This window comes from Lissotriton vulgaris, chromosome 3_1 (assembly GCF_964263255.1).
Source record: "Lissotriton vulgaris chromosome 3_1, aLisVul1.2, whole genome shotgun sequence".
NCBI lineage: Eukaryota > Metazoa > Chordata > Amphibia > Caudata > Salamandridae > Lissotriton > Lissotriton vulgaris.
Genome location: NC_141689.1, coordinates 319,349,691 through 319,376,343, shown reverse-complemented (window position 1 = coordinate 319,376,343; position 26,653 = coordinate 319,349,691). Strand labels below are relative to the sequence as shown.

Below are 26,653 nucleotides of genomic sequence, written 5' to 3'. Positions count from 1 at the left end.
TAGCAAAAAAATTGCGATTTTAAAAAAAAAAATTTTTTTTTACATAAATACAATTTTCCAATTCTCAAATAGCGATTCTCAAAAAATCGCTATTTGAGAATCGCAAAGAGGGATTTTCATACATATGCCCCTAAGATCTTAATATTATTCCAGAAGACTGGGTCTGGTTTAACAGGGCCGTAGATATTCAGCAAGAAAAGTTTTTTATGTTGTATATTTACCTTAGCCTTTACCCACCGTCCATCGCTATCACATTGCGAAGATAAAATTTGTGCATAAATCGATTTATGAAATAAAATAGCTAGACCACCTTTCCGATTAGAAGCTGGAGAATAAACCACTTGACCAACCCACTGTCTTTTCAATGTAAGTGATTCTACATCATTGCAATGCGTTTCTTGAATAAAGGAGACATGAGAATTCAATTTAGACAAATGAGAAACAACCTTTTGTCTTTTGACGGGGTTTCCAAGACCACGAACATTCCATGTGACAACATTACACATAATGGAGGGAAGGGGGGGTAAAACATGAATGGAGATGATACACTTCAGGAAAACAACTGAAAGTGAAAAAACAGCATATATTAGATGAATACAGAAAGCAAAATGTACAACAACAATTAACTGCAATGGGCACAAGCATCAAAGAACACACTAAAGAAAAATAAGCACCATAAAGAGTATTCATTATACTCAATTGATATTGAAAATGCACCATGAGAAAAAATAAATCGATACTTGGAAGAAAGGCAAAAGAAAGAAGAGAATAAAAGGAGAAAAACAGAAAAATGAGAAGAAAAAGTAGGTCAAGGAATGAAATCCAGATCTGAGGGTAAACAAGCAACAAAGATGAGAGGGACAAGGTGACGACAGCAACAAGGATATCGGTACGAGTGAATAAATAAAAATAAGCCTCAGTGAAAAGTAAAAGACTAGCCATAGTAGGAAATACAGAATAAAGGGAACAAAAAGCAGAAGAAACGGTTTGAGGAAATAAGAAGTGATATATTGAGGAAATACAAAAAATAATATAGAGGAAGAACAAGTAGGGAAAAAAAAGGTAGAAATTCAATTATAGAAACAACAACGATCAACTATCAAGTAAAATCTAAGCGGATACTAGAACATTAGTGTTCCATATTTCGAGAAGAAATATTATTGAGGAAAAGTTTCAGTTTAGCAGGATCATCAAAAGAACGTGACCTTCCTTCATAAGTAACTTTACAGAGACCAAGATGAAGTATGTCATATCGAGTGTTCAAGTGTCTCATCTGAGGACGAAGAGCCAAGAATTCCTTACAACGTGCATTCGTTGCATTAGAAACATCTTGTGAGATAAAAATATTATGCCCTGACCATGTAAGGCATCGTTTGGATTTAGCCGCTTTCAGGACATGCATCAATTCAGTGAATTCTAAGAAAAGCATGATGATACCACGAGGTTTGTTAGAATTAGGTTGAAGACGACCCAAAAGATGCGCCCGTTGTATGTTGAGAGGAGATGAAGATTGAAGATCTAAAAGGTCCGGCAAGAACTTTTTTAGAAATGACAACATATCTGGACCTTCAATATTTTCCGACAGACCATAAAGGTGAAGATTATTCCTTCGATTGCGATTTTCCAAATCTTCGGTGTGAAGTTTGAGTTTATGGATTTCTTGTTCTAACAATGGAATTTTCGGAGAAATATCAAGAAGATCCCCAACACGTTGTTCAAGCTCCAATACCTTGCCCTCCATGACTATACAGTGTTCCTCAATTTGTTTAAAATTTTTATTAGTAGTGACCATAAAAGGTTGAAGACCGCGGACCTCCTCCAAAATAGAATCCAGAACACGATTTTGGGAGGAGTGTATAGGGGAAAGTGAGTCATTCTTTTGTCTCTTTGGTTTGGCACCTGATGAGGATGATCTAGATGAGGTGTGAGGGTCATTCGCCATCCTAAAATGAGGAAGTTATTGATGAGTAGTAGATAAAAACGTACAGATGCGACCCAAACACTAAAGAGAGAGTAGGCAGGAATGAAGACCATCCAAAATAAAACGAAAGTGTTGGGCTGAGTAAAGGCACTGTAGAAAATGTCTGTATATAATCAAGCTAAAGTAGAGAAACTGACAATACTGCCTCAGTATAAAGAAATACCAGCATCCACAAAAATATGGCATATGATATGTCGTGACATGAGAGAAAAACTCATTCACCCCTGAGACTCAAAAAACAAAAATAGGGGGAACAGCATTTGGCAGGTAACAAAGGCAACAGGGTGCTTCTCCTCATACATGATAGGCAGGACTGTCTCAAATTGAAAAGCATGTAACAGGCTGACAGTAATGCAGGCTCATGAGGAACTTCTTAACTTGCAGCTGACATAAGAATATCCAAAGATACTGTAGAAATCCTCCATTTCTCTACATCACAGACTGTTTCCTCATAAACATGAAGGCAATGATGAAAAACGGGGTAAAGAAGAGCTGCACAATAATATTTCACTTGCAGACATTAGCAGCGAACCGGCAGCATTTAAACACAAGCCGTATCGAAAAAGCGGCTTTGCGCGAATAAAAAAACGGAACGCGAGCGACACGATACAAAATGGCAGACGCCCGCGATTCAATGAGGAGAGTTTCACCACCGCAGGCTCTAGGCCTAAAAATGCTGATAATGAATAGAAAGAATGGTTGCTGGACTCACCGCCGCTACATTAAACAAAGGCCAACCATCTGCGCTCAGGAAATCTGCAGTACGGGGCACAAATGAGGTGAAGGTAACCCACTACCGAGCGGAGCTCACTCGAAATCCGCCATCCTGCTCCGGTGTCCAAGCCACGCCCGCAGATACTTGTTCTTAATGCGGGAGGCAAGCAGATCCTCTTTGTGACTCAGAACATTTCTCGGTCCAATGTACATCTCTGATGGATGTAGTGAAGAGATTAGATCTTAAAATGCCAACCTCCATAAAGCATCGATGAAATTAATAGTTTGCTGTGTACCATTGATTATTTAATACATTGCAGTGTCATTCTATTTGAAAATCTACATCTGCTAATAATGTAAACATGTCTCTAAAAGTAAACTAATATGGCTTAGAATCAAAATATTGGTCTTCCTTTTAATGGCAGGTTTCACAGGAGGATTTCCTGATCTCACCACCACAGATAAGAACTTTTAAGTGAGCTTCTCTTCTCATTCAGCTGTAGTAGACTATTGATCTGGCCCTTGTACCGGTAGTAGGAAGGTCTAAGATTACAGGAAATTTCTACTGGAAACAAAGTTTTTCAAAATTCACCCGGATACAGTTTTCTAGAATGATGAATCTTCTTTCTCATTTAACACTTGTGGAGGATTATCCAGGTTTCTCATTGAGCACACAGGCCACGCTTCTGAGGGCTGCAGCTTTCTTACTTTCTTGATCAGATGGGCTGGAACTCGATGCAATTGCAAACTCTTCTTAAAGCTACAGACATGTGAAACTACTCAGCACGACCTGCACAAGGAAAAAGCTAGACTTTATATGAAGTTCCTACATGATGTGTGGGCCCCTTCACTATTTGAGTGTTGGCGAGACTTATTAACAGGGTGTCTAATAAATGTTCTGTTTCAGCATCAGAGCGATTTTCCAAATTAAAATTAAAATCGCCGATAACCGCAAAATCAGATTTAAGGAAAAGGGATTCCAATAACTAAGTTTTTCTGCAAATGTTGCCCTTTGTCCAGGGGGGACGATATATGAGAATCCCATCAAAATATTGAGTCTTTGAGACTCCGGTGTTGAATATCACCTCTTCCATTCCCTCAATAGTGACTGGGTTAAAGACCACTAGCATGTGCTCTCAATAAATTATTGCTAGTCCCCTACTAGGCACTCTGCTAGCCTACAAGACCTTGTACTGGAAAGCTCCATCTTATTTTAAGAAAAACCTGAAATGGTATATCAGTGGTAGAACCCTCTGTTCCAGTGCAGCTAGATTCAAAAAGGCTGCTACTTTTAAACGTGTCTTTTGGGGTGGAAGAAGCTTTTGCAGATCTACGGCTCTACAATGGAACTGTCTTCCGTTTGAACTGAAAATAGCTTCTTCCCTTTTTGTCTTCCAGAAATAGCTTAAAACCTGGCTTTTCAACTAGTGACCCTACAGTACTTATATTCAGAATCTTGATGGGTTATCCCTTCTTGGCATAGCGCCAAGATGCCTCCAGGCATTTGTGCACTTAAATTAAAAAAAAAAAAATTGGGGTGAAGAGTTAATGCCCTTCACACACTAGACAGTCTAGGATCCAGTGGCGTAAGTAAATTTGCCTGCCAGGAATTAAGGCAGCAAAGACCATCAGATAATAGTATATTTTTTCTCTTATGAGACTAAGATATACATTCTCTAGAGTTGCTTAAAGATAAGTGTTAAGCATGAGATATTATTTGTTGTTCTTTTTGTAATTTTTTCTTACAATATCTACATTTGATTTTTAGTAATTTTTTTTTACGGAGTTCTACATAGCACAAACTTTACCCTAAGATATCTGGTATCAGAGCGCGTTACATAGCACCAGTTGCATTACATGAAGGACACATTCATTTTTGTTAGGCACAAGGAGATTGAGTGATTTGCCCAGAATCACAGGATGTTCAGCGTCACTGCCGAGACTTGAACCCAGTTCCCCAGATTCGAGGTCGACCGCACAAGCCGTTAGGCCAACTACTAGCTAGTATTTTTATTCCACAGCCTTCAGTCTTCATGCTGAATGATCCTCATTACAAGACTCAATGTTCAGGCATATACCTTTGCTTTCCATTGATATGCAAACACATTGTCGAACATATTGCACTGATGCTTTCTATGCAGCTACAGAAACAAGGCTGTCCTGTGCCTCTAAACCTCAAATGGTGCAGCCTTTCTATCCAACCCAAATCAAAAAAAGCTGCAGTGGCTTTCAGGTGGCCACAGCTGTGGGGCTTAGGCATTCAAACTAGAACCAGCTTTTTGAAAATATTTTTTCAACCATCCACGGCATATTATATTTTCAACAAGCAGGCTAGTTGGATGTTTTCTCAGAGAGTACATGATTTGCATATAGGTGCACTTTTCCCAGACACACAGTATTAAGCAGTACTTGCCTTATGTTTGACAAGGATCTTCTCGAGCGGGGTAACTAAATTATGAGCACAGGGTTGTGGCAGGTACCACATTGAACTCTGATGCCTCATAGCTCTCTCAGTGCTTACTAGCTTACTTTTCTTGCCAATTGATTTATTTTCAGTAGTTTTATTCACTCAGTTATTGTTGTTCCTTGGAGAGACATAGTGTAAAAGAGGAAGGTATGAAACAGAATCCATTATATAACAGGATATGGAGGCATGTGGCTAGAGCTATGAAGATGGCGGCTGCAGAGTAGCACAGCTCCAGCCATGAGGCCCCAAAATAGCACATTATCCAACACCTGATGCTTAGAGCCTCTACCCCTGGTGACAAGGATAGTGGGAGCTAGCCAAGAATCCCCCTCCGCACAAAGCCAGTAGTCGGTGAATGCTTAACAAGTGAGCCAGGGCCACAGATTACTTCTGCAGGCCAAAACATGAGGACAGCGTGACCCCTCCAGGAATGAGAGCGGCTGTGAGAATGTGGCATGGCCTGGTGAGTGCAGTGGGTCACTTGGGCTCAATTGGATAAGTATTGGGGAGTTGAACTATATTGCGTCCCGGTATGAAGCCAAGCCAAAGGCGGTGGAGCCCTGGTAGATAAGCCAGGCCTGCGGCCCCTCGTGCCCACAGGTTCTGGATTGTCGTCCTCTGTGACAGCCACTTTACAAATGTACCCCATGCTGACAGAGGAGCATATTCCTCAAATAAGAGGAATGCCATGTGGGCCAAAAGTCTCTGAGAGAGACTGGTTGTGGGGGTCCTAGCAGAGAAGTTGGCCACAGCAATTTAGAATCCACCTCCTTTATAAGAAGTACAGAGAGCTGCAAAACAAAGTAAATGGCCCTGACCTGTGCCTGAGCAATGGTGTTGCAGGCAGTTGGGGTGCCGCATAAACTCAGCAAGTTCGAAGTGATGAGTTACGCAAGTGGAGGGCATTTGTTCATTGAGGGGGGGTGGCTACAAGAAGGGACAAGAAGGCACAGGTCCTGCGGTGTGCCCCCACCTTCCTCCAACTTTAAGCGTTCCAGAATACTAGTAAACATTAGGCATTTCTTGACAGCTCCCACTTATGTCCAACCTCAAGAGTCGAAATAAGGCAGGGACAGCATGTAATCAAATAGAAATCATTGTACAGGAGCACTTCTAGGAGCTACATCTTTGGAAAGGGATGGCTGTTCACGCCTCTGTTCACCCCTCCTCCCATTCTGGGTCCCTGACGGGTCCCTCCTCCAGGTGGGAGACCTGAAGCTGGACCGATCTCCTACAGCACTGAGGCGACTCTGTATATGGTCACTGAAAGAAATGACTTGTTATTGGAATCTATTCCCTTGACATCTGTTAGGACTTCACACAGCACAGTAATAGGCCAGGTGTATGGGGACCATAGCAGGGCCTTGTTGCCAATGTGTGTCCAGCCTAACACGGGGCCCGGTCTTCAAGAGGGATCTGAGGGACAGAAACCAGACTCAGAACTGGCGACCCAATGAGAAACAGTAAATTGGACATGATTAAATTAACTCAACCCGAGACTCTTTTCAGCCCAAAATAGAAGAAGTGGCACTGGATTTGGACCACTGAAAGGAGGATCAGAGAAAACTAACCCAGAGGGTAAACTGAGCAAAGAATGTAATCCACTCAGCCCCCAAGCTGCTGACATATTACAGATCATACGGGACCAAACAAATAAGGTGCGGTTTCTAGAAGGGTGGTGGAAAATGCTTAGGGTATTCCATGATAAAGTAATATATGAGTATTGGGCCTTCCTTAGGGTAGGGAAGTGACGGACATGGAAGCTTTCCTGGGAAGATGGCTGTCTAGCTCCTCAAAGGTTATGAGCTATCTTTTTGTTGGAAAGAGCGCAAAGCATTCCAGCACACTGCACGGCCAACAAAGAGGCTCCAAGACCCACAAGACTATCTTGCCTTCGGTGAGAAAAGTAGGCCACTTTCTGTTTGGGTACAAAAAGGTCTTCATCTTTACAGATTACACTCTTGTGTTCCAAAGTCAAAGCGCCTCTTTTATGAGAGTGAAAAGGAAAGTTCGAGGGATGGGACTGAAATATGCACTGCTCTTCCCACTTAGGCTTAAGACCACTCAGTGCCAGAAGTCTATATTCATCACAGAACCTGTGGTGGACTGGGAGTGGGTAAGGCCTCAGAACCCAATGCAGCAAGTGGGATCTTCAATCAAAGCAACAAAAAAACAGTGTAGTAACCAATCCCTACATTCTGTGTAATCCTTATTGTACTGTGCCAACTCTGAGGGTCAACCGTTTGAACACCCGACAAATATGCGATTTGTGAATTATATGAGAAGGAGCACTAAATGACAATTGATCTATCGTAAGGACATCCCCCAATCAAATTTCAATAGCCAACCATCAATGAGTAACAAAAACTCCAAACAATTCAACAATAGAAAAGTATCCGAAAAATGAGCATCAAATTGCCATGTATATTCTTTATATGCTTGTTTTTATTGTTTCTTTTCATTTTTGCAGCACATGAAGACAGCTGCAATTGATGCTCATTTTTGGGATACTTTGTTATTAAGAACTTTTTGGAGTTTTGGTTACTCATTGATGGCTGGGCTATTGTAATTTGATTGGGGGAAGTCCTTATGATAGACCAATTGTCATTTAGTGCCCCTTCCCCTATAATTCATAAATCGTATATAAGTAGGATCTTCAGTTGAATGGGAACAGCCCAAAAGAAGAATGCGATGAAAGAGGCAGAGGCCTGGGCATGCAGACGTTGGAGAAGGTAAGCAGACCACAACTGCACAGCAAGCCCAGGAAGTGATGCAGGAAACTTTGGAGACAGCAGCAGCACTCCGAATGACAATGGTGGACAACACAATGGGAACAGAAGAAGTAAGCGGAGACTACCCATTGACAAAATCATCCGCTTGATCTGGTGCTTAAAGAATCCCCATTATGACTCTGCAGACAGCTGATGATTTGCTGTTATGGTTGTGCTACATTTATTTATTTATTTATTTAAGAAGCTTATACAGCGCACAGCTACCCCCGAAGGGGTGTCCCGGCGCTAAAACAGAAACTCAGGGAAGGAGGAGTGGATCAAACATAACAGGAATGGAGACATAGTCTGGACATTGAATGTGTATGGGCTGATGGAAGACTGAGGAAGGTAACAGGAAGGTTCAGGGAGGGTGGCGGAATGCTATTGGGTAGGTGCAGATTTAACCCCCTCCAGTTCGGAGATGGCACAATGCTTAGTTGTTAGCATTAGAATAGCGGGAAGGACAGAACACCTAGTAGGATTCCTCGCAATCCAGAAGTTTATTGGACTCCATAGTGGAGTGGTGCAATAACAAGATAGGCACCCACCCAGGTTTGCCAGCAGATGTGACTTTCTTTGGGCAGGACGTAGCCCAGGCCAGGGAGGCAAGTTTGAATTGGGGATTATTACTGGTTTTCATTTGTTTGTCTAGAGGGAACACATGGGGATATTGCCATCACACGCAATTTACATTACCCAAGTACACTGACCCACATGAGAGAGGAAAGCCCAATGTAGCCATTTGGTATGATCACAGCACATATTATAGTGTGCATGAAGCCCGGACTATGTATCTTTTTCTCTATCAAAGCATACACAAAAGGGAAATGCCAGCAGATACTCACTAATCCCTTGGAATGTTAGAAGCCTCATAAATGCCATGAAGAGACATCAGATTCATGCCTTTCTGAAAAGGCAGGGTGCACAACTTGCGGTTTACAGTAGACTCGATTTACCAAGTCAGAAGGGGACAGCTGAGACATAGGTGGCGGGGTCAGGTATTCCGCACCTCCTTTTTTTGCATACACCAGAGGAGTTCTTGTGTGAGTGGATCTGGGGTGCCTTTCACAGTTGAGGCGCAGGAGGATAACCCAGAGGGAGAGTACATCTATGTGGGAGGGAGATTGGATGGGAGGGCGCTTCATTCACTGGATGTGTACCTCCTCAATTCTGCGCAGGCTATGTTTCTTGATGGCCTTGCTCCGGAGAAGGCCAGGAACCCTTAAGAGATGCTCATAGTGTTGGGAGATTTTAACTGTGTCTTGAACAGGGGCATAGTTACCCCACTGTCTAGGACACTGGTGTGTAAATACATTGAGAGACTGTTGGACTGGGCATTGAGGTGAGACCTCACAAAGATGAGGAGTTAAATGTGGAGGGCTATAAATCCAGAGAGGAGTAAGTATTTTCACATTTCTTCTCTTGCCTCCCAACACAATAGGCTAGACATGTTTGGTCTTCACTACAGCGCACCTCCTGGGTCTGGCACAGGGGCACAGTAGCTAGAATACTTTCAGACCAACACCCCTTACTCTTGACAATACAATAGGAGGCAGAGGAAGTGATGCGATATTTTTAAGATAAATGCCAGTTACCAGAGATTTTTAAAGTTTCAACACACATAGTAAGGCTATGAAAACACACAACTTGATAAGCCTGAGTGACATCAGGACCCTAGAGACACAGAGCCATGGACCAGAGGCTGAAAATGCAGACTTGAAGCAAAATAGGCAACTCCATGCTGAACTGCGTCAACATCTGGCTCACATGATTATAAGAAACACATGGCATTGAGGCAATCGGAGGGAATAAGGCAGTTTGACCAGGCTGATTCAAGCAGAGACCCCACAATACCACGATTACAGCTATCCGACACTAAAGGCCACGTCCTCACTGTCAGCTGGCAATAGGGAAGGTCTTAGGTAGCGACGGGCTTCCCATTAAATTTTATATATCCTTTAAAGACCGACTGCCCTAAAGGCTCTTAGACATGTACCTAACATTCAGAGAAAGAGGTAAATTGCTGCCCACTGCCCGGGAATCAATTATTTTACATGCTGCCTAAACGTGGCAGAGAGACATTAGACTGTTACTATGTCTATCCTTATTTAGATTGTAAAATATTGGGCACGTTGCTGTAAAATTGGATAGTGTGATTATTCACAGCTTAGTAAATCTTGGCTATTGCGGATTTGTGAGAGGGAGCAGCACAGCGTCCAACACTTGCAGACTGTTTCATGTCACGGATGCAATTCCCACAAAAGCCAGATAGCTGTGGTAGCCAACAACAGGGAAAAAGTATTTGATCCTCTAAACTGGAACTACGTTTTTCATGTTCCTAAGGCTATGGGCTTTGGTAAGGCGATATTGGTGTGGATCTGTTTGCAAGGTTTAAGGAAGCATGTAGGCCCTACAGCGAGGGTCAAGTCTTGATAGTCTTGTCCGCCCACTTCTCAATTTGCCCCTTCTCTGTTCCTATTTAAATTAGCAATGGAGCCATTTGCCAGAGATGCATGCAGACTGGGGGAGGAACATGGGGTAGAAGTGTACTTCAGGGCCATACACATGCAGCGTCGTAGTTTGTAGATGACAGTATGCCACTTTCATAGCTTAGATGTGTTATATTAAAACTTGGAGAGTATTGCATTGCCTCTGAGCTCAAGCTCAACATATTTAAATCTTGTATCTTCTTGTTGATGCATGGAGGGACTCAAAGTTATCTCTACTCATGACAAATCTGGGTTAGGAGGCACGCTCTGTTAATTCTACTATCTTGGGGTGTGTGTTTATAGACGATAAGAGAATGTTATGGGAGAAAATGTAATTTGAGCTCTTGCATCTATGTGGAAATCACTGAGTTTCTGGGGGATTGGTAGAGTAGCCATTACCAAAAAATATTCCTTCTCCCACAATTACTTAACCTTTTCTCCTACTTTCCAGGCTCCCTCACTAGCCACTTCTTCACTGAAAATGATTCTGACAGAACTGATCTGGGGGTTAGGTAGATGGAGAGTGGCCATAACCAAGCTGTATCTCAACTGATGAAGAGGAGTTCAGTGCTTCCTCTTTCAAACCATACTACCTGCCAGCACAGATCTAATTGGTGTCTATTGGCTGAACTTAAAAGCTTCCAGATGTCTCAACTGGTGCTGGGTGTACTGAGAGAAAACCCTACAACAGTGTATTTCTTTAACATACATCAACGCTTCCGCCCTGCTACTCCCTTCCCTGAAATGACTAGATATTGCTGGCACGGATACCTATAATGGACTAGGAAACACATGGCATATGCATTGGAGATCCCTTTATGGTCCTTGCCGTCTGTTAAAAAAGTGAAGCAGGCAGTGAATCATGTGCAATGGAGCAGGGCAGGACTTTTGCAGGTGGGACATCTGTTCATCACAAGCATCGTAAGGACGTTTGAGGAAATAAGTGATGAGTTTGGACTTCCCCAAACAGTTCTTGACACATGCAGCTCTTGGCAAGGCCATAATTGATACACGAGAATAGGCGCACAATGAGCCAGAGGAAATGTTACAAAATCATTAACATGGGATGGGGAAATTCTTGGTCACGAATGTGTACAACACTCTCAATGTGCAACAAGAAAGGAATCATATGTTCCTCAAAGCTAGTTGGGAGGAGGATCAGGGTGATCTCAAGGACAAAGAATGAGTGACCTCTCCTAGATACATCTGGAACATTGCCAGTTATTACTGGAACAAATTCCTTCAATTGAATTAAGTACATTGAACCTGGCAGACTACATGCTTTAGTCCGAGTAGTAGTACACAAGTGCCCTATGTGCACAGAGGAGGGTGCAACATTGAACTTGCCAGACTACATGCCAGATTCCCAGTAGCAGGAGACAAGTGCTCTATGTGCACAGGGAAGTGAGAGACATTCTATCATATGAAATCGTCCTCCTCCAAATTCAAGATGCTGATACACGCCTACAAGGCCCTCCATGACCAAGGACTGACATACATTTACCACCGCCTGAACTACCACCAACCATCCAGACACCTAAGCTCCGCCTCCCTCACCCTCGCTCACACTCCCCACTTCTGCAAAAACTACAGCAGAGGGTGCTCCTTCTACTTTGTCGTCAAGCCCTGTAATTACCGTCCCCCTCCACGTCCGAACAGCATCCTCTCTGTTGGAATTCAGAAAGGAGCTGAAGACCTGGCTGTTGGACTGATTGCAACAGGATCCCAGCACATGCATACCTTCATGGGTGATTAGCCGTGATCTACAAATCCCAATTGATGACAGACTTTTTTTTAGGAAAGGTGGTGGAGTTAATAATGTAATGGACAGGCAGACAGTTACCCAGAAACCGAGAACATGAATATAAGGTCTGATGCCTTGACCAAAGATGGAAAAGGACACCTGTCAATTTATTGATCTAGCAATGGTCAAGCGGCATTGCTAGTGATCTGATCTTATCACATGGGCGGAGGCTGTGATGTGCTGCTTAAACTATAATAAGGGGCAGGCTACAAGGGTGTCTGGTGGGATGCCAGACTCCTGAGAGTAACCGAATGTAAACCACAGAGGGTGTCTTCAAACTTTGAGAGACTAACAGGTGAATTGTTAGATGTTTCATAGTAATACATGGTCTGACTTTCTTCTGTAGTCTGGCTCATGATGTGCATTTACACTGGCTGGGACGGCCAGTGGAGTGGGTTTAAACATGAAAGATGCCTGATGTAATGTGTTGGAAACCTTTTGTTAGAAAAGAAAAACAATACTTGGATATTACAAAAAACAGGGATAGTGGGGGCACAATAAGCAAAAGCTGATGAAATGTATGTATCCGGAACGAGGATAACCAAATGCAATCTTGACTAAAATATTGAATGGATATAAGGATGATATTCAGTGGGAATTGGTGAAACACTGCAGTTTCTCAAAGTATGCATGTATGCAAAATTTCACTAAACGTTCTTGCTGGTCTCTTGAGGCAAAATTGAACTGGTTTGAGGAGAAACTGTTTTTGGTTCTGGTTTTATTGTTCCTGCGAGAGAGTTTCTGATTGCACCTTTCTCCCTCAGGTGAAAATAACACAACATTTTACATCTATGAAATCTTGTTAGATTCACATCCAGAATTTGTTGATTTCATGAGTTTTTGCCTGCATAACAATTGCTCCGGGGCCTAGTACAAAGTAACTTTGGATATGGGTTGGATGACCAACTCACAATATGCTGGGAATGTCACCAAATGCTTCTGGACGCTAATGTGTGTCTTATTGTATTCTTTCAGAAATTGCAAGCTCTTTGTCCCAAGCTCTGCACTTCAACACCTTTGGGGGAAATCCTGTAGCCTGTGCTGTTGGATCTGCTGTCCTTGATGTAAGATTGTAATCAGTCATGAAGTTTACACATTTTAGGGCTCCTTAAAATTAATGGACCTTTGAATATTTTTTGTTAAATTGCGAACACCACATCAACTAAACACTTATTTCAGGTTTAGCCTGTATGCTCAGTGCCCTTATGTAATAGAAATGCTTTACTTCTAAAGTTTATTATTTCCTTATTTCCAAGTGTTATTAATGAACTGTATTTTAAGGCATCATATGAAGGTCAGCATTCTCTGCTATCCAGCATCTATTGTCACAGATTTGACGCTTGGTCGGATCTCTGATGTTTCTTCTTGGCGGTCTGGTCTTCACAGACTTGGTCTAACAGAGGTAAGAAAGAGTAACCAATAACCATAGTCCTGCTGACGCAGGAAGCGCCGCGCAGTTAACGCCTTCCAGAAGGAGCTTCGAGGAGGAAAAAATCCCAAAAGGACAAACCGCTCCAGAAGGTATTAGCAAAGATTCCGGAATAGTTAGAGATGTCTTGACACCAACAAGAGGAGCTTAGTGAGGGTGCAAAGCTGAGATCCAAAGTCACAGTATGGAGCTACACATGTCAGGAAGGTGTGAGGCTGTAACCCCGGAGAACACAATAGGAGGGCAGAAGGAAAAGAAACAAGGCTGGCATGGATCCAGAAAGGAATTTCCTTGTAGAAGCCAGGTGCGTGGAACATGACAAACAAGCTACTCGAACAGTTGTGATGCAGAGAGTCGAAAAGGTTCCCTACTTGTATCAGACAAGAAAATAGGAAGGTGTGTCAGAATTTATGTGACTCCATCTTGGCTTGAGAAAACCTTTCAGTGAACTGTGCAGGGAGGTAGCCATCTTGGATTGGGACTAATATGACCTTCCCAGAAGTACTCACTGAGGGACTCTGGGAAGGAAAAGGCCAAGCTGGTTTGCAATACTATACAGGTTACTAGCTGGAATCACCCCACAGAGAAGAGTGCTGCAAGGGAGGACCTCACTGGCAGTTCAGCCACCACCAGGTAAGTCATTTCGTTGAATGGGGCGACCCACTGGAATATCCCAGCATATATCCCAGCAGAGAAATAAAGATGTCCCACCCACCTATGGCACACTCCCTGGAAGCTGTAGGTGGGATGGCGGCTTCACCAGGAGCCACTGCAGCAGCATGACAGAATGCTCCCTTCCAGTTTAAACTTTATCCAGAAATTTACTAAAAAATCGATACATTTCTCATTTAAATACCACCTGCGGACTCCATAATACAGAAGAGCTGAGACTTTAGTCAACCTTCCTTCCTGCAGCCCAATTTGGATGGGCAGAGGAAAAAGTGAGAAATGGGAATCCCCAGTTCCTCCAACGGAAAGGACCTGATGTAGTCCTATCCTTTCTCTTTTCACAAGAGACAGGAACTGACATTTGACATCGGTGTTTGCATATGAATTAGACAGGTTAAGATATTTAGAGAAACCACAATATGTGCCAAGGCTGTGTTTTCAATGATGTGATCTCTCTGTTCTTGAAAGGGAGCCGAGGGTGATGACAATGTTCATAGGTTTTTCACTAGAGGATGTAGACAGCTGTTTGAGGGAAGCTTCTGTTCTGGTGTATGCTAATCAGAAGCGTCTTACTGCTGGGGTAACTGTTACCTTCCATCTCTCAATTCTGCATTCTCTTAGAGGATGCTTAATAATAGGGCTAGGTCCACTAATTCAGGGAAAGTGACATGCCGAAAAAAAGTGAACCAACTCATCGTTAGTGTGCTCTCTCAGACCTCTATGAAATAAGGTCATTAAGGTAGCTCTACCTAAATTGTTTCAGCAGTAAGTTGGTTGAAACAAGTAATATAGGTAGACGGCTTGCTCGTCTTGATGAATGTCACAAACAGCCTCTTCAGTCAAGAATTCAAGATCTGGCTTTTCAGCATTTTAGCTTAAAGGACATCAGGAAGGTGGTATACTTTGAAAGGCTCAGCTCTTCAGTGGTTACCAAAGGGGTGTCGAGGTTAGCGCAAGGCAATTATTAGTGTCCCGTTTATAACCCGATCCTGTGAAAACAGGGCTTAACAGAAGGCAAACAAAACAGTTAAGGAGTCCATGAACTATTTCAATTGATTTGGTTCACCAGAGAAAAACATGAATCAGGTGGAGAGACCACTGGAATATCAGAGCCTTGAGAAGTAAGGCTTGAAGTAGGGGCATGTGTTTGTCAATGCAGATTTTGTAACTCCTGTGTCTCCTGTTGAAGCCTTTCGGGCTGAAGCTTGATCCATCTCTTCCACCTCAAAACTGGGTGATGGGTGTCAAAAACTGTCACAGACTTGATGCCTAGTAGCATCTCTTATGCTGCTTCCCAGCAATCGCAATCTGGTCTTCAAAGACATGACTGCCAGAGTTCAGGGGGACCCCTTCCAGTAGCCACGGTGTTGCTAACACACACAGTACCCAGCAGTGCCATCCAGAAGGAGCACCAAGGAGCAAAAAAGCCCAAAACTGCAAAAACCTCCAGCAGGTGCCAGTGAAGACTCTAGGTTAAGGTGGAGATGACTTGACACCAGAGGATGCCAACAAGAGGAGCTTGGTAAATAAGCTGTTTGGCAAAATCCTGGAATCTGAAGTCCCCATCTGGAGCTACAGATGGCTGGAACAAAGGAGGCTGGGAACCTGGAAAACACAACAGCAGGGCTGAAGGGATAAACAGGAACAAAGCTGGCATGGATTCCGGAAGGAATTTCCTTGTAGAAGCCAGGTGTGTGGAACCTGATGAACAAGCCACTCGAACCGCTGTGATGCAAAAAGTAGAAAAGGTTCCCTCCTTTTATAAGACAAGAAAATAGAAAAGTGTGTCAGAATTGATGTGTCTCTGTCTTGGCTTGGGAAATCCTTTCAGTACACCGAACATGGTGGTAGCCCCCTTAGAATTTGACCAATGTGACTGTCCCAGAAGTCCTCACTGAGGAACTCTGGAAAAGAGAAAGTCCGGCTGGTTTGTGATGCTGCACGCGCCGCCTACTGGACTCCCCCCACAGAGAAGAGCACTTCGTTGGAAGACAGCACCGGCAGTCCGGCCAATGCCAGATAAGTCATTAAGTTCAATTTGGCGACCCACTAATGATGCCCCAAGTCTCCCGGAAACTACCATGGAGAGAAATAAGGACGTCCTGTCCATCTATGGTAAAGCCCATGGAGAATAGTAAGTAGGACAGCAGCCACATCAGGAGCTGTTGCACAATATGACATCTATTCTTAAAATTGGTACAATTAGTGACAATTACTACAATACTGTGGCCAAGGTATGAAGGCTGCCTCTGTTGTGAACTGAGAAGGATGCTAATGGCAAAATGCAGATTTTATAGAGAAATACTTTGTAAATGTTGCCTACAAAAATAAGAGACCGAGACTTTAGAGGATTGTGTGGCTTAACACAATCCTCCCTGACACCTGAAGCTGGTAGACGGCTCTGAATAATGGACAAATATTGGCCACTTTGATAGAAGAGGTAAATGAATGAGCAGCAGTTACACTACAGTTTCTGGATGAGGTAGGCATGGATACTCACATCCAGGCTATCACTAGAAGGAAAGTTGATTACTGAACTACTACAGGGAGAACAATGGGGCATATTTACAAGGGCATTGCGCCACAGGAGCATCACTTTTAATGACATTCCAGTGGTGCAGTGCCCTGCTCCATATTTACAAAGTGGCATTCAGCCACTTTTTGTGGCTTAACGCCGCTTCGTAAATATGGTACTCTTTCACACAGGTATCTGCGTGACAGCGGCGTGCAATGGGTGTTGCTGTGGGGGTGCTACCAGAACATCCAGTGCTTGTTGACACTGCCCCAGATTTACAAGGATCTGTAAATCTGAAGCAGCGCCAAAAACTAACCCCATGGAAGAGCAGGTGTTAGAATACTGACGAGGATAGATAGTTTTATTTATAGCATTGGAAATGTCAATCATTTTGGCCTTTGCATAGAGAAAATGATGTCACAAAGCTTCACCAATACACCGCACAAACATAGCCAGTCACAGTTCAGAGTTCTCTAACACAGCCAGCATCTACAGTACAAATTGTGCTAGAAACAGTTTAAATGTAACATAAACATAACAAGTGTATTTGGAAAGCGCTCGTTCACCCAAGGGTATCTTGGTGCTGAATAACAGATGTCTATTGCTGCCCAACTAAATGGTGCTCACTTTATCAACCTCTGAAGGATGAAAGGCTGGCTGGACCTGCTGGGATTTGAACCTGTGACCATGAGGTCAAACACAGTCTCCTACAGTGGATGCATTAGTCTGCTAAGCCACCAGACCCGGAATAAATGTTACGTGGGGAATCAGGATGTTAGACTATGAGAGACAGAGCCATCTTTCTTAATGTAAGCATTTTTGTGGGAAATGTGAAGGCAAAGAAGGTTTGTGGAGCCCCCCCCCCCTCTCAATTGGCTGACTTGAGGCTCCAGGTGATGTTATGGATATTCTTCCGAGTGTGTGCCCAGTGGCACTAGTACTAGGGAGGCGGGAGATGCTGCAGCTCCCCCATAAAACTTGAAAGTTGGGATGGACAATGACAATGAAGGGGCCAGTCAAATATTTGTTTCTATTGGCATTTCCCACATAGTTCCCATGCTTTTAGTGAGGTACCGTTTTTAGATAGTACCCCCACTCTAAAAATAATTTTAGCGCCATTGTATGTGCGCCTACTCTTGGCCACGGTTGGACATGACTCTTTGCACAGAGTCTTTTATCCTTATTGATTCGAAACAATTCTCTGTCTAAATGTTTGCTTTTGCATGGCTAGTTCCACTGAACTCACCCTCTTGGCTCTGACTCCACGGGGAAAGTTCCTCCCAGGCAGGAAAGTAGACTGCAGCAAAACGTGCTCTTAGCTCCTTAGCACCCATGCTTCAAGGAGCAATTCGTGTGGCATGCAGGCTGTTTTCCAGAAATTGTTCTAAATGCCCTCTTGTATTTTAATGCAGGAAAACTGGCACTACATGATCTGAATCAGATAGATGAAGTTTATGTTTAAAACTGAGCCTGGAGACCACTTATATTCAGACAGGCAGGCAGGAATTCCTCTGTGAAGTAAGCATGGAAGACATCTTTTCTTCTACCTCTCCAGGCACAGGAATTCTTGGAGTTGGAGAAGCTGTAGGTTTTGATGGGTAAACCCAATACTTTATAAAACTCTGAGGTTTTCCACTCCCAGTTTACCCATCATTTTATTATTTCTAGGTTTCACAATTCCAGTTCTGCACTAAAATAATGATGGTTCCCTACTTCATTTTTTGCAGTGGCAGATGCTACGGGACAGAAGTAATAGGACAGCAGTTGGGGGAGGGAGATAAAGATCATTTACCTTTCCAGCTGCCGCCTCTACTCCATCCACTTCTGCTCCTGTTGACTCCTGGCAGCACACATGCTCACAGACTCCTCTAAGCCAATCATGATGCTGCTGTCATGCTGGTAATACTATTACCAGCAGGACAGCAACGTTGTGATTGGTCTGAGCGCCTGGTTTGTCCTCAATCGATTTACAAAAGGGGGTGGTGATGAACAGAGTGTCTGAATTGAGCAGACCACTCTTACCCAGTCCAAAGATCAGGGCTTGATCCATCACCGTTATTTATCTCACTGCCCCATCCCAGCTCAGAACCTGGCTATATGCAAATCAGTCTGTCCCTGGCCCAGTGCATCATGGGAACAGGGCAGACTAAACTACCAAGCCAATTCTTTACCAGAAAGGAGACAAGCTACCGGGGACCGGTTTCTGGCATTTCAGCCTCTTCGGCCCGGCTTGCTTGAATCCTGATGGAGCAGTGAGAAAGGGACTCATGTCTGAGTATACCCTGCCACACCTATAGTGGCCAAAATCGATTTACAAAAGGGGGTGGTGATGAACAGAGTGTCTGAATTGAGCAGACCACTCTTACCCAGTCCAAAGATCAGGGCTTGATCCATCACCGTTATTTATCTCACTGCCCCATCCCAGCTCAGAACCTGGCTATATGCAAATCAGTCTGTCCCTGGCCCAGTGCATCATGGGAACAGGGCAGACTAAACTACCAAGCCAATTCTTTACCAGAAAGGAGACAAGCTACCGGGGACCGGTTTCTGGCATTTCAGCCTCTTCGGCCCGGCTTGCTTGAATCCTGATGGAGCAGTGAGAAAGGGACTCATGTCTGAGTATACCCTGCCACACCTATAGTGGCCAAAATCGATTTACAAAAGGGGGTGGTGATGAACAGAGTGTCTGAATTGAGCAGACCACTCTTACCCAGTCCAAAGATCAGGGCTTGATCCATCACCGTTATTTATCTCACTGCCCCATCCCAGCTCAGAACCTGGCTATATGCAAATCAGTCTGTCCCTGGCCCAGTGCATCATGGGAACAGGGCAGACTAAACTACCAAGCCAATTCTTTACCAGAAAGGAGACAAGCTACCGGGGACCGGTTTCTGGCATTTCAGCCTCTTCGGCCCGGCTTGCTTGAATCCTGATGGAGCAGTGAGAAAGGGACTCATGTCTGAGTATACCCTGCCACACCTATAGTGGCCAAAATCGATTTACAAAAGGGGGTGGTGATGAACAGAGTGTCTGAATTGAGCAGACCACTCTTACCCAGTCCAAAGATCAGGGCTTGATCCATCACCGTTATTTATCTCACTGCCCCATCCCAGCTCAGAACCTGGCTATATGCAAATCAGTCTGTCCCTGGCCCAGTGCATCATGGGAACAGGGCAGACTAAACTACCAAGCCAATTCTTTACCAGAAAGGAGACAAGCTACCGGGGACCGGTTTCTGGCATTTCAGCCTCTTCGGCCCGGCTTGCTTGAATCCTGATGGAGCAGTGAGAAAGGGACTCATGTCTGAGTATACCCTGCCACACCTATAGTGGCCAAAATCGATTTACAAAAGGGGGTGGTGATGAACAGAGTGTCTGAATTGAGCAGACCACTCTTACCCAGTCCAAAGATCAGGGCTTGATCCATCACCGTTATTTATCTCACTGCCCCATCCCAGCTCAGAACCTGGCTATATGCAAATCAGTCTGTCCCTGGCCCAGTGCATCATGGGAACAGGGCAGACTAAACTACCAAGCCAATTCTTTACCAGAAAGGAGACAAGCTACCGGGGACCGGTTTCTGGCATTTCAGCCTCTTCGGCCCGGCTTGCTTGAATCCTGATGGAGCAGTGAGAAAGGGACTCATGTCTGAGTATACCCTGCCACACCTATAGTGGCCAAAATCGATTTACAAAAGGGGGTGGTGATGAACAGAGTGTCTGAATTGAGCAGACCACTCTTACCCAGTCCAAAGATCAGGGCTTGATCCATCACCGTTATTTATCTCACTGCCCCATCCCAGCTCAGAACCTGGCTATATGCAAATCAGTCTGTCCCTGGCCCAGTGCATCATGGGAACAGGGCAGACTAAACTACCAAGCCAATTCTTTACCAGAAAGGAGACAAGCTACCGGGGACCGGTTTCTGGCATTTCAGCCTCTTCGGCCCGGCTTGCTTGAATCCTGATGGAGCAGTGAGAAAGGGACTCATGTCTGAGTATACCCTGCCACACCTATAGTGGCCAAAATCGATTTACAAAAGGGGGTGGTGATGAACAGAGTGTCTGAATTGAGCAGACCACTCTTACCCAGTCCAAAGATCAGGGCTTGATCCATCACCGTTATTTATCTCACTGCCCCATCCCAGCTCAGAACCTGGCTATATGCAAATCAGTCTGTCCCTGGCCCAGTGCATCATGGGAACAGGGCAGACTAAACTACCAAGCCAATTCTTTACCAGAAAGGAGACAAGCTACCGGGGACCGGTTTCTGGCATTTCAGCCTCTTCGGCCCGGCTTGCTTGATGTTGTAAATATTTTTGTCCACCCTAAGCGTGGAAGGGTATACTCAGATGTGAGTCCCTTGCTCATTGCACCATCAGGATTCAAGCAAGCCGGGCCGAAGAGGCTGAAATGCCAGAAACCGGTCCCCGGTAGCTTGTTTCCTTCCCAGTGTAAGAATTGGCTTTTGTAGTTTGGTTTGCCCTGTTCCCATCATGCACTGGGACAGGAACAGACTAATTTGCATACAGCCAGGTTCTGAAACTGGGATGGTGCAGTGAGCTAAAAAACGGTGTTGGATCTAGCCCTGATCTCTTGACTGGGTGAGAGTATTCTGTTTAATTCAGAGACTCTGTCCCTCACCACCCCTTGTTGTAAATATTTTTGTCCACCCTAAGCGTGGAAGGGTATACTCAGATGTGAGTCCCTTGCTCATTGCACCATCAGGATTCAAGCAAGCCGGGCCGAAGAGGCTGAAATGCCAGAAACCGGTCCCCGGTAGCTTGTTTCCTTCCCAGTGTAAGAATTGGCTTTTGTAGTTTGGTTTGCCCTGTTCCCATCATGCACTGGGACAGGAACAGACTAATTTGCATACAGCCAGGTTCTGAAACTGGGATGGTGCAGTGAGCTAAAAAACGGTGTTGGATCTAGCCCTGATCTCTTGACTGGGTGAGAGTATTCTGTTTAATTCAGAGACTCTGTCCCTCACCACCCCTTGTTGTAAATATGGTTTGTCCTCAGACAGTTCCTGGGACTGTTCTCCACTCGCCGGCGCAAAACAGGCGGGTGGAGAAATGCTAAGTGTGCATGTCTGTTTGGCCGTCATATGACGGCTGGCCAAACAGTCATGCGCACTTATGGCGCCCACTACTACTCCTCCCTGCTCCGTGAAGACAGCCCCTTTCCCCATCCTAAATTGGCTCAGTAATGAAAAATAAAGGATAATAACATTGTGTTATTATCACTTTATTTTTTATTTTTACACTGATCAGAGAGCAGTGGGGCTATGCTCCTGCGCCTTAAAGGAAACGCCGCAGATTTTTTACATAATTTATGCATCACTCTTAGCCTCAAAGGTTATTGCTTTGGCTTGTTTTAGGTGTTCCCTTGTGTCTATCTTTACGCAACTATGCTTCTCTACTGACCTCTTATAAGAGTGAAACATGAGTCAGGGACTGCTTTCATTCATTTATGTACTCTGGCGCCGTAGTGAACTGCAGCCCACAATATTTAGAGATCTTGCTTGACTGGTGTACGTCTAAGTGCCTTCAGAGGGGTTACCACCACAGTAGCTCACTGAAGGCACAGTAGCTTCGTTGTGTGAGTGCCATGTTTAATGTGCCGGCACAGCAAACATTTTTTTTTTACAAATTTCAAGTCCCAAAGAACGAGTTTGTTTTTGTAAAAGAAAAAAACAATTACACTGGCAGTGCAGAACAAGCAAACCAAAATGTATTATTTCCACCAGCGGAGCCAGAGGAGGCGCCACTGGCGGAAGTGTGACAGTTCCCCGAATTCAAATAGAGCAAGCGGACAGGTTACTCTACCACGTTTGTGGCAGAGCAAACTGTAAATAAAGCCCTTAATTTACAAAAAAATCATTATGTTATCAGACGCAAAGAACTTTGTTGTGAACAAGTCACAATTCCAGAAATATGAGGCTTAGCAAACAGTTGCAGTCTAACTTTAAAAATACTTTTAAGGAGCAGCAGGGTAAATAGGCATTTGTCAAAAATACTTGATGAATATTTCGCTCTTTTATTTTGTGTATGTATGTAGCTTTAAGTGTAAATCACTGAAATAAACAAGCATTGGCAAAGTCAATAGGCCTGGCCTTGGCTACCGCTCTATTGGCTTTGCAAGTGGTTGTTTCCTTTGCTTTAATGCAATATACGTTTACCATGCCAAGATGACTGGCACATTTGGAAGAATGTGTCGGCCATCTTGAAATGGTAAAGAATGGCAAAAGCTGTCCAAGATGGCCAAGTGCATGCAGACACACTGGCAGCCTCTTGAAAATGTTTTTTACATCCATTAATACTTATGGGTAGCTTTTTGTCAAAGTCTTAGTGCCCACACTGTCACCCGCTCCTCCCAACACTTCAAACATTTCACCCCCCATAAATGATACACCAGACACTCTGTTTATGGGAAAAGAACTGTTGCAGGTTTATTATCATACAAACATGGTATGACATTAGTGGGTCATCTTACGGGCGATCCAGGGCAAGCAGCCCCTCGCTGCCCCGCCCGCCTGTAGAGCCAGTCAGCACAGTGGGACAACGCCCGGACAGTGCCGCACCTTGTAGATCCTTATCTTGGACTCCCACCCCTTTGAGGGCGGAGCGGCATGGCACACCCCCGGTTGGTTCAGGCCCCCCAACCGCCCGAAGGACTAACGGGGCGCCGTCGTGGTTTCCGGAACCTCCTGCGGCTCACAGTCTTAGGCTCGGGCACCCTTACTGTGCCGGGCAGAGGTACCCTTACTGTACCCGTCTGCCGCAGAGGTACCCTTACTGTACCGGTCTGCCTCCAGATCGCCCTGTAACTCCGCCGGCAACACAGAAAAAACATTAAAACGTTCTGATAATTTCGCGCCGCCTAATCTGCTGCTGGGTGAGTGGCAGGGAGGGTGCAGCACAGCGGGGGAAGAGGGCGGACGGCGCAGCCCGCGAACGGAGGCCGAGCGCGGGACTGGGGCAGGAAGCAGAGGACGACACAAAGGCGGGCCAGGCCCTATATACCTGGCCCAGCACGCCCACCCCGGAAGGACCTCCCCCTGAAGCATGCATGCGCGGGCCAGAAGGGGTGTGGGGCTCCCTGGGATCCCTCCCACCCCAGCGCACCAGGCCATCAGGGGGAGGGGGCTGGACTAGTGGCCACTAAGGAGGCTGCCCTGCCGATGTCCCCCTGCGTGGGACGCGGGCAGCAGCATAGTGCCCACACCGTCACCCGCTACTCCCAACACTTCAAACATTTCACCCCCCATAAATGATACACCGGACACTCTGTTTATGGGAAAAGAACTGTTGCAGGTTTATTATCATACAAACATGGTATGTTAGTGGGTCATCTTACGGGCGATCCAGGGCAAGCAGCCCCTCGCTGCCCCGCCCGCCTGTAGAGCCAGTCAGCACAGTGGGACAACGCCCGGACAGTGCCGCACCTTGTAGATCCTTATCTTGGACTCCCACCCCTTTGAGGGCGGAGCGGCATGGCACACCCCCGGTTGGTTCAGGCCCCCCAACCGCCCGAAAGACTAACGGGGCGCCGTCGTGGTTTCCGGAACCTCCTGCGGCTCACGGTCTTAGGCTCGGGCACCCTTACTGTGCCGGGCAGAGGTACCCTTACTGTACCCGTCTGCCGCAGAGGTACCCTTACTGTACCGGTCTGCCTCCTGATCGCCCTGTAACTCCGCCACAGCTCTGGAGGAGGCTACCGTCGATAACAGAGCCCCCCACCTCTGTGCTCCCTACTTGCTTCCCACAGCTTCAAGGGCATTATGCATGTACGGGAGAAACATATCCATCCCGACATTGCCACCTTGACCAGACAACTTCATAGTTACGTTCCTTTTATCCCTGGCGCTCGCAACGGGGGCCCATCAGGTAAGCAGGAATAGTGCAAGGTGTCCCCTAAGACATTGCATATGTCATGAAGTGCCAACCTGCCGATGCGTACACCCTGTTAACCACTTATAACCCCAGTACTTCTACCAGTAATGGTGCTGGGCTACAAACTTCAGGGGGGGACTTGTCCAATCCTAGCCCATTCATGGTGGCTTCGCTGGGGACCCCCTTTACAGGCTCCAGCTAGTGTGGGCAGCTGTCCCTGACCTGTGGAGCGCCACAATGACCATCTCCTCCGTGGGAACTATCCTGCCATTCCTGCTCTGGCGCAGGTATCCTTATTTGACTAGGTTTATTTTTCGGGCCAAGGGCATGGGCCTCCCTTTCTTATCATATGCTTGCCCCTGATGTATTCGCCTTAGTCGTGCAACCCATCACGTGCCCAGCCAACTCTCGATCATTCGTAGGATCCCATGTGGCCTTCTGACACGCACCCTGTCCTGATGTAATCCCAGTTGGCAACTGGTAACACTGTTACTAACTTGTTGAGCCCTTCAGAGCAGTGAGTAGTCAAGTTATGTTGACCCCACGCCTCCCTCAGTGGTTGCACCCCATCCAGTTAGCTGTGGCAGCTACCCCCACTGCCTAGATCCTAGCTCTGGCGCTGGCGCTATTGACGGTCTCCGATGGGCTAGAGCCTCCTTCTCTTGGTGCCTGCTTCCAACCTGCAGTAGTCACCTTTAGCTGTGCTAAGCCCCTGCTGAAATCTCCTGCCTGTGTGTGCTGCCCAAGCTATCTACCATGGTGTCCTGTCCTGGACCTAGGCTGACCTCCCTATGCACGGCACTGGTTTCCCCCAGCCTGCGCTTAGCTGCTTGGGCCTCCTTTAGCCCTCACCGTACCAGTAAACCGTGCAGGGTACTTACTACCTCCTGTTCTCCCATCCTATGACCTGACTCACCCCTACTTCACTCTGCCTCAGGGCGCACACTTACTGGTGTACCTAGCCCAGGGCCCTCCACTGCCTGCGAACCCTGCTGAGTTACCATAGGGCTGGGGATGAATCTTCCTTGTTTATTACTAAACCGTGAGGCTGAGGGAGGCTCATTACTGTAATTACTCCCATCCCACCCGCAAGGGACTCTAAAAGACCATTGTTTGGGGCGGTCTTTGTGGGATCATCCAGCTCTTAGATTGTGTATGTGTGGGCCAGCCATATATGCAACATTCCGGGTGGACGTCTACCCTTGTGGTTACTCCTCCCGTTACCTATGGGCAGATTTTCCAGCAGCTGGCAGGAGCACTCAGGCGCACTGGGGGGCAAAACCCTAGTAGTTAGTGCCACCGCCAAGCTATGCCTGGTTCCTCTCCCCTACGGGCAGTCAGGACCTGTTTGCCCCCCTTAAGCCCCTACCAGACACCGCATTTAGGCTCCCAGCAAGGGCCCGCCCTGGTCCTTCTGCTTGCGTTACCACCTGACCTACTCAGATTCTACCAGGTTGGAACATCACACTACTGCCCAGGGGCTACCTAAATGTCCCCACCCGATGACTGCCAGCATATCACTATCATGGGTGTAACCTGTGCGCCCCACATCCGGAACTGAATGGCAACTGAGGAGGGCATGGGTCCCTGCCCTAGCAAACTGCCCCACGTGTGCTACGACCCTTATCCTGCTGATAGCATGTGGTGTGGGTAGGGCGGCTCTCCAACGCCGTTCCTGCATTTAGAGACAGAAAACATCCATTAGAAGCCCTGTCCCCCCCCCTCTACTGCCAATCGTGATATTCTGTAGTGAGACATGGGCCGCACTGTCCCATACGCTACCCCGGCCAAGCCTGTTTGATGCATTGATGCAGCGTCTTAGAACTACGTCCATTATTCACCTGCCGAATCTGCTAGCGACCACTGCACTTTGGGTTGAGTGATCCAGCGTCCCCTACTAACTCGTCCCCCCACTATTCTCT

At 45.7% G+C, this 26,653-nt stretch overlaps 1 protein-coding gene across 1 annotated transcript in view; it reads left to right on the top strand.

The window, feature by feature from the left end:
* The window catches only part of AGXT2 (alanine--glyoxylate aminotransferase 2), a 389,079-nt gene that overhangs the window by 251,450 nt on the left and 110,976 nt on the right, over positions 1-26,653 (top strand). The window contains exon 11 of the mRNA XM_086960517.1: positions 13,202-13,290. Within this exon, the coding sequence (XP_086816643.1) occupies positions 13,202-13,290 (89 nt within the window). The remainder of the gene's footprint in view (positions 1-13,201; positions 13,291-26,653) is intronic.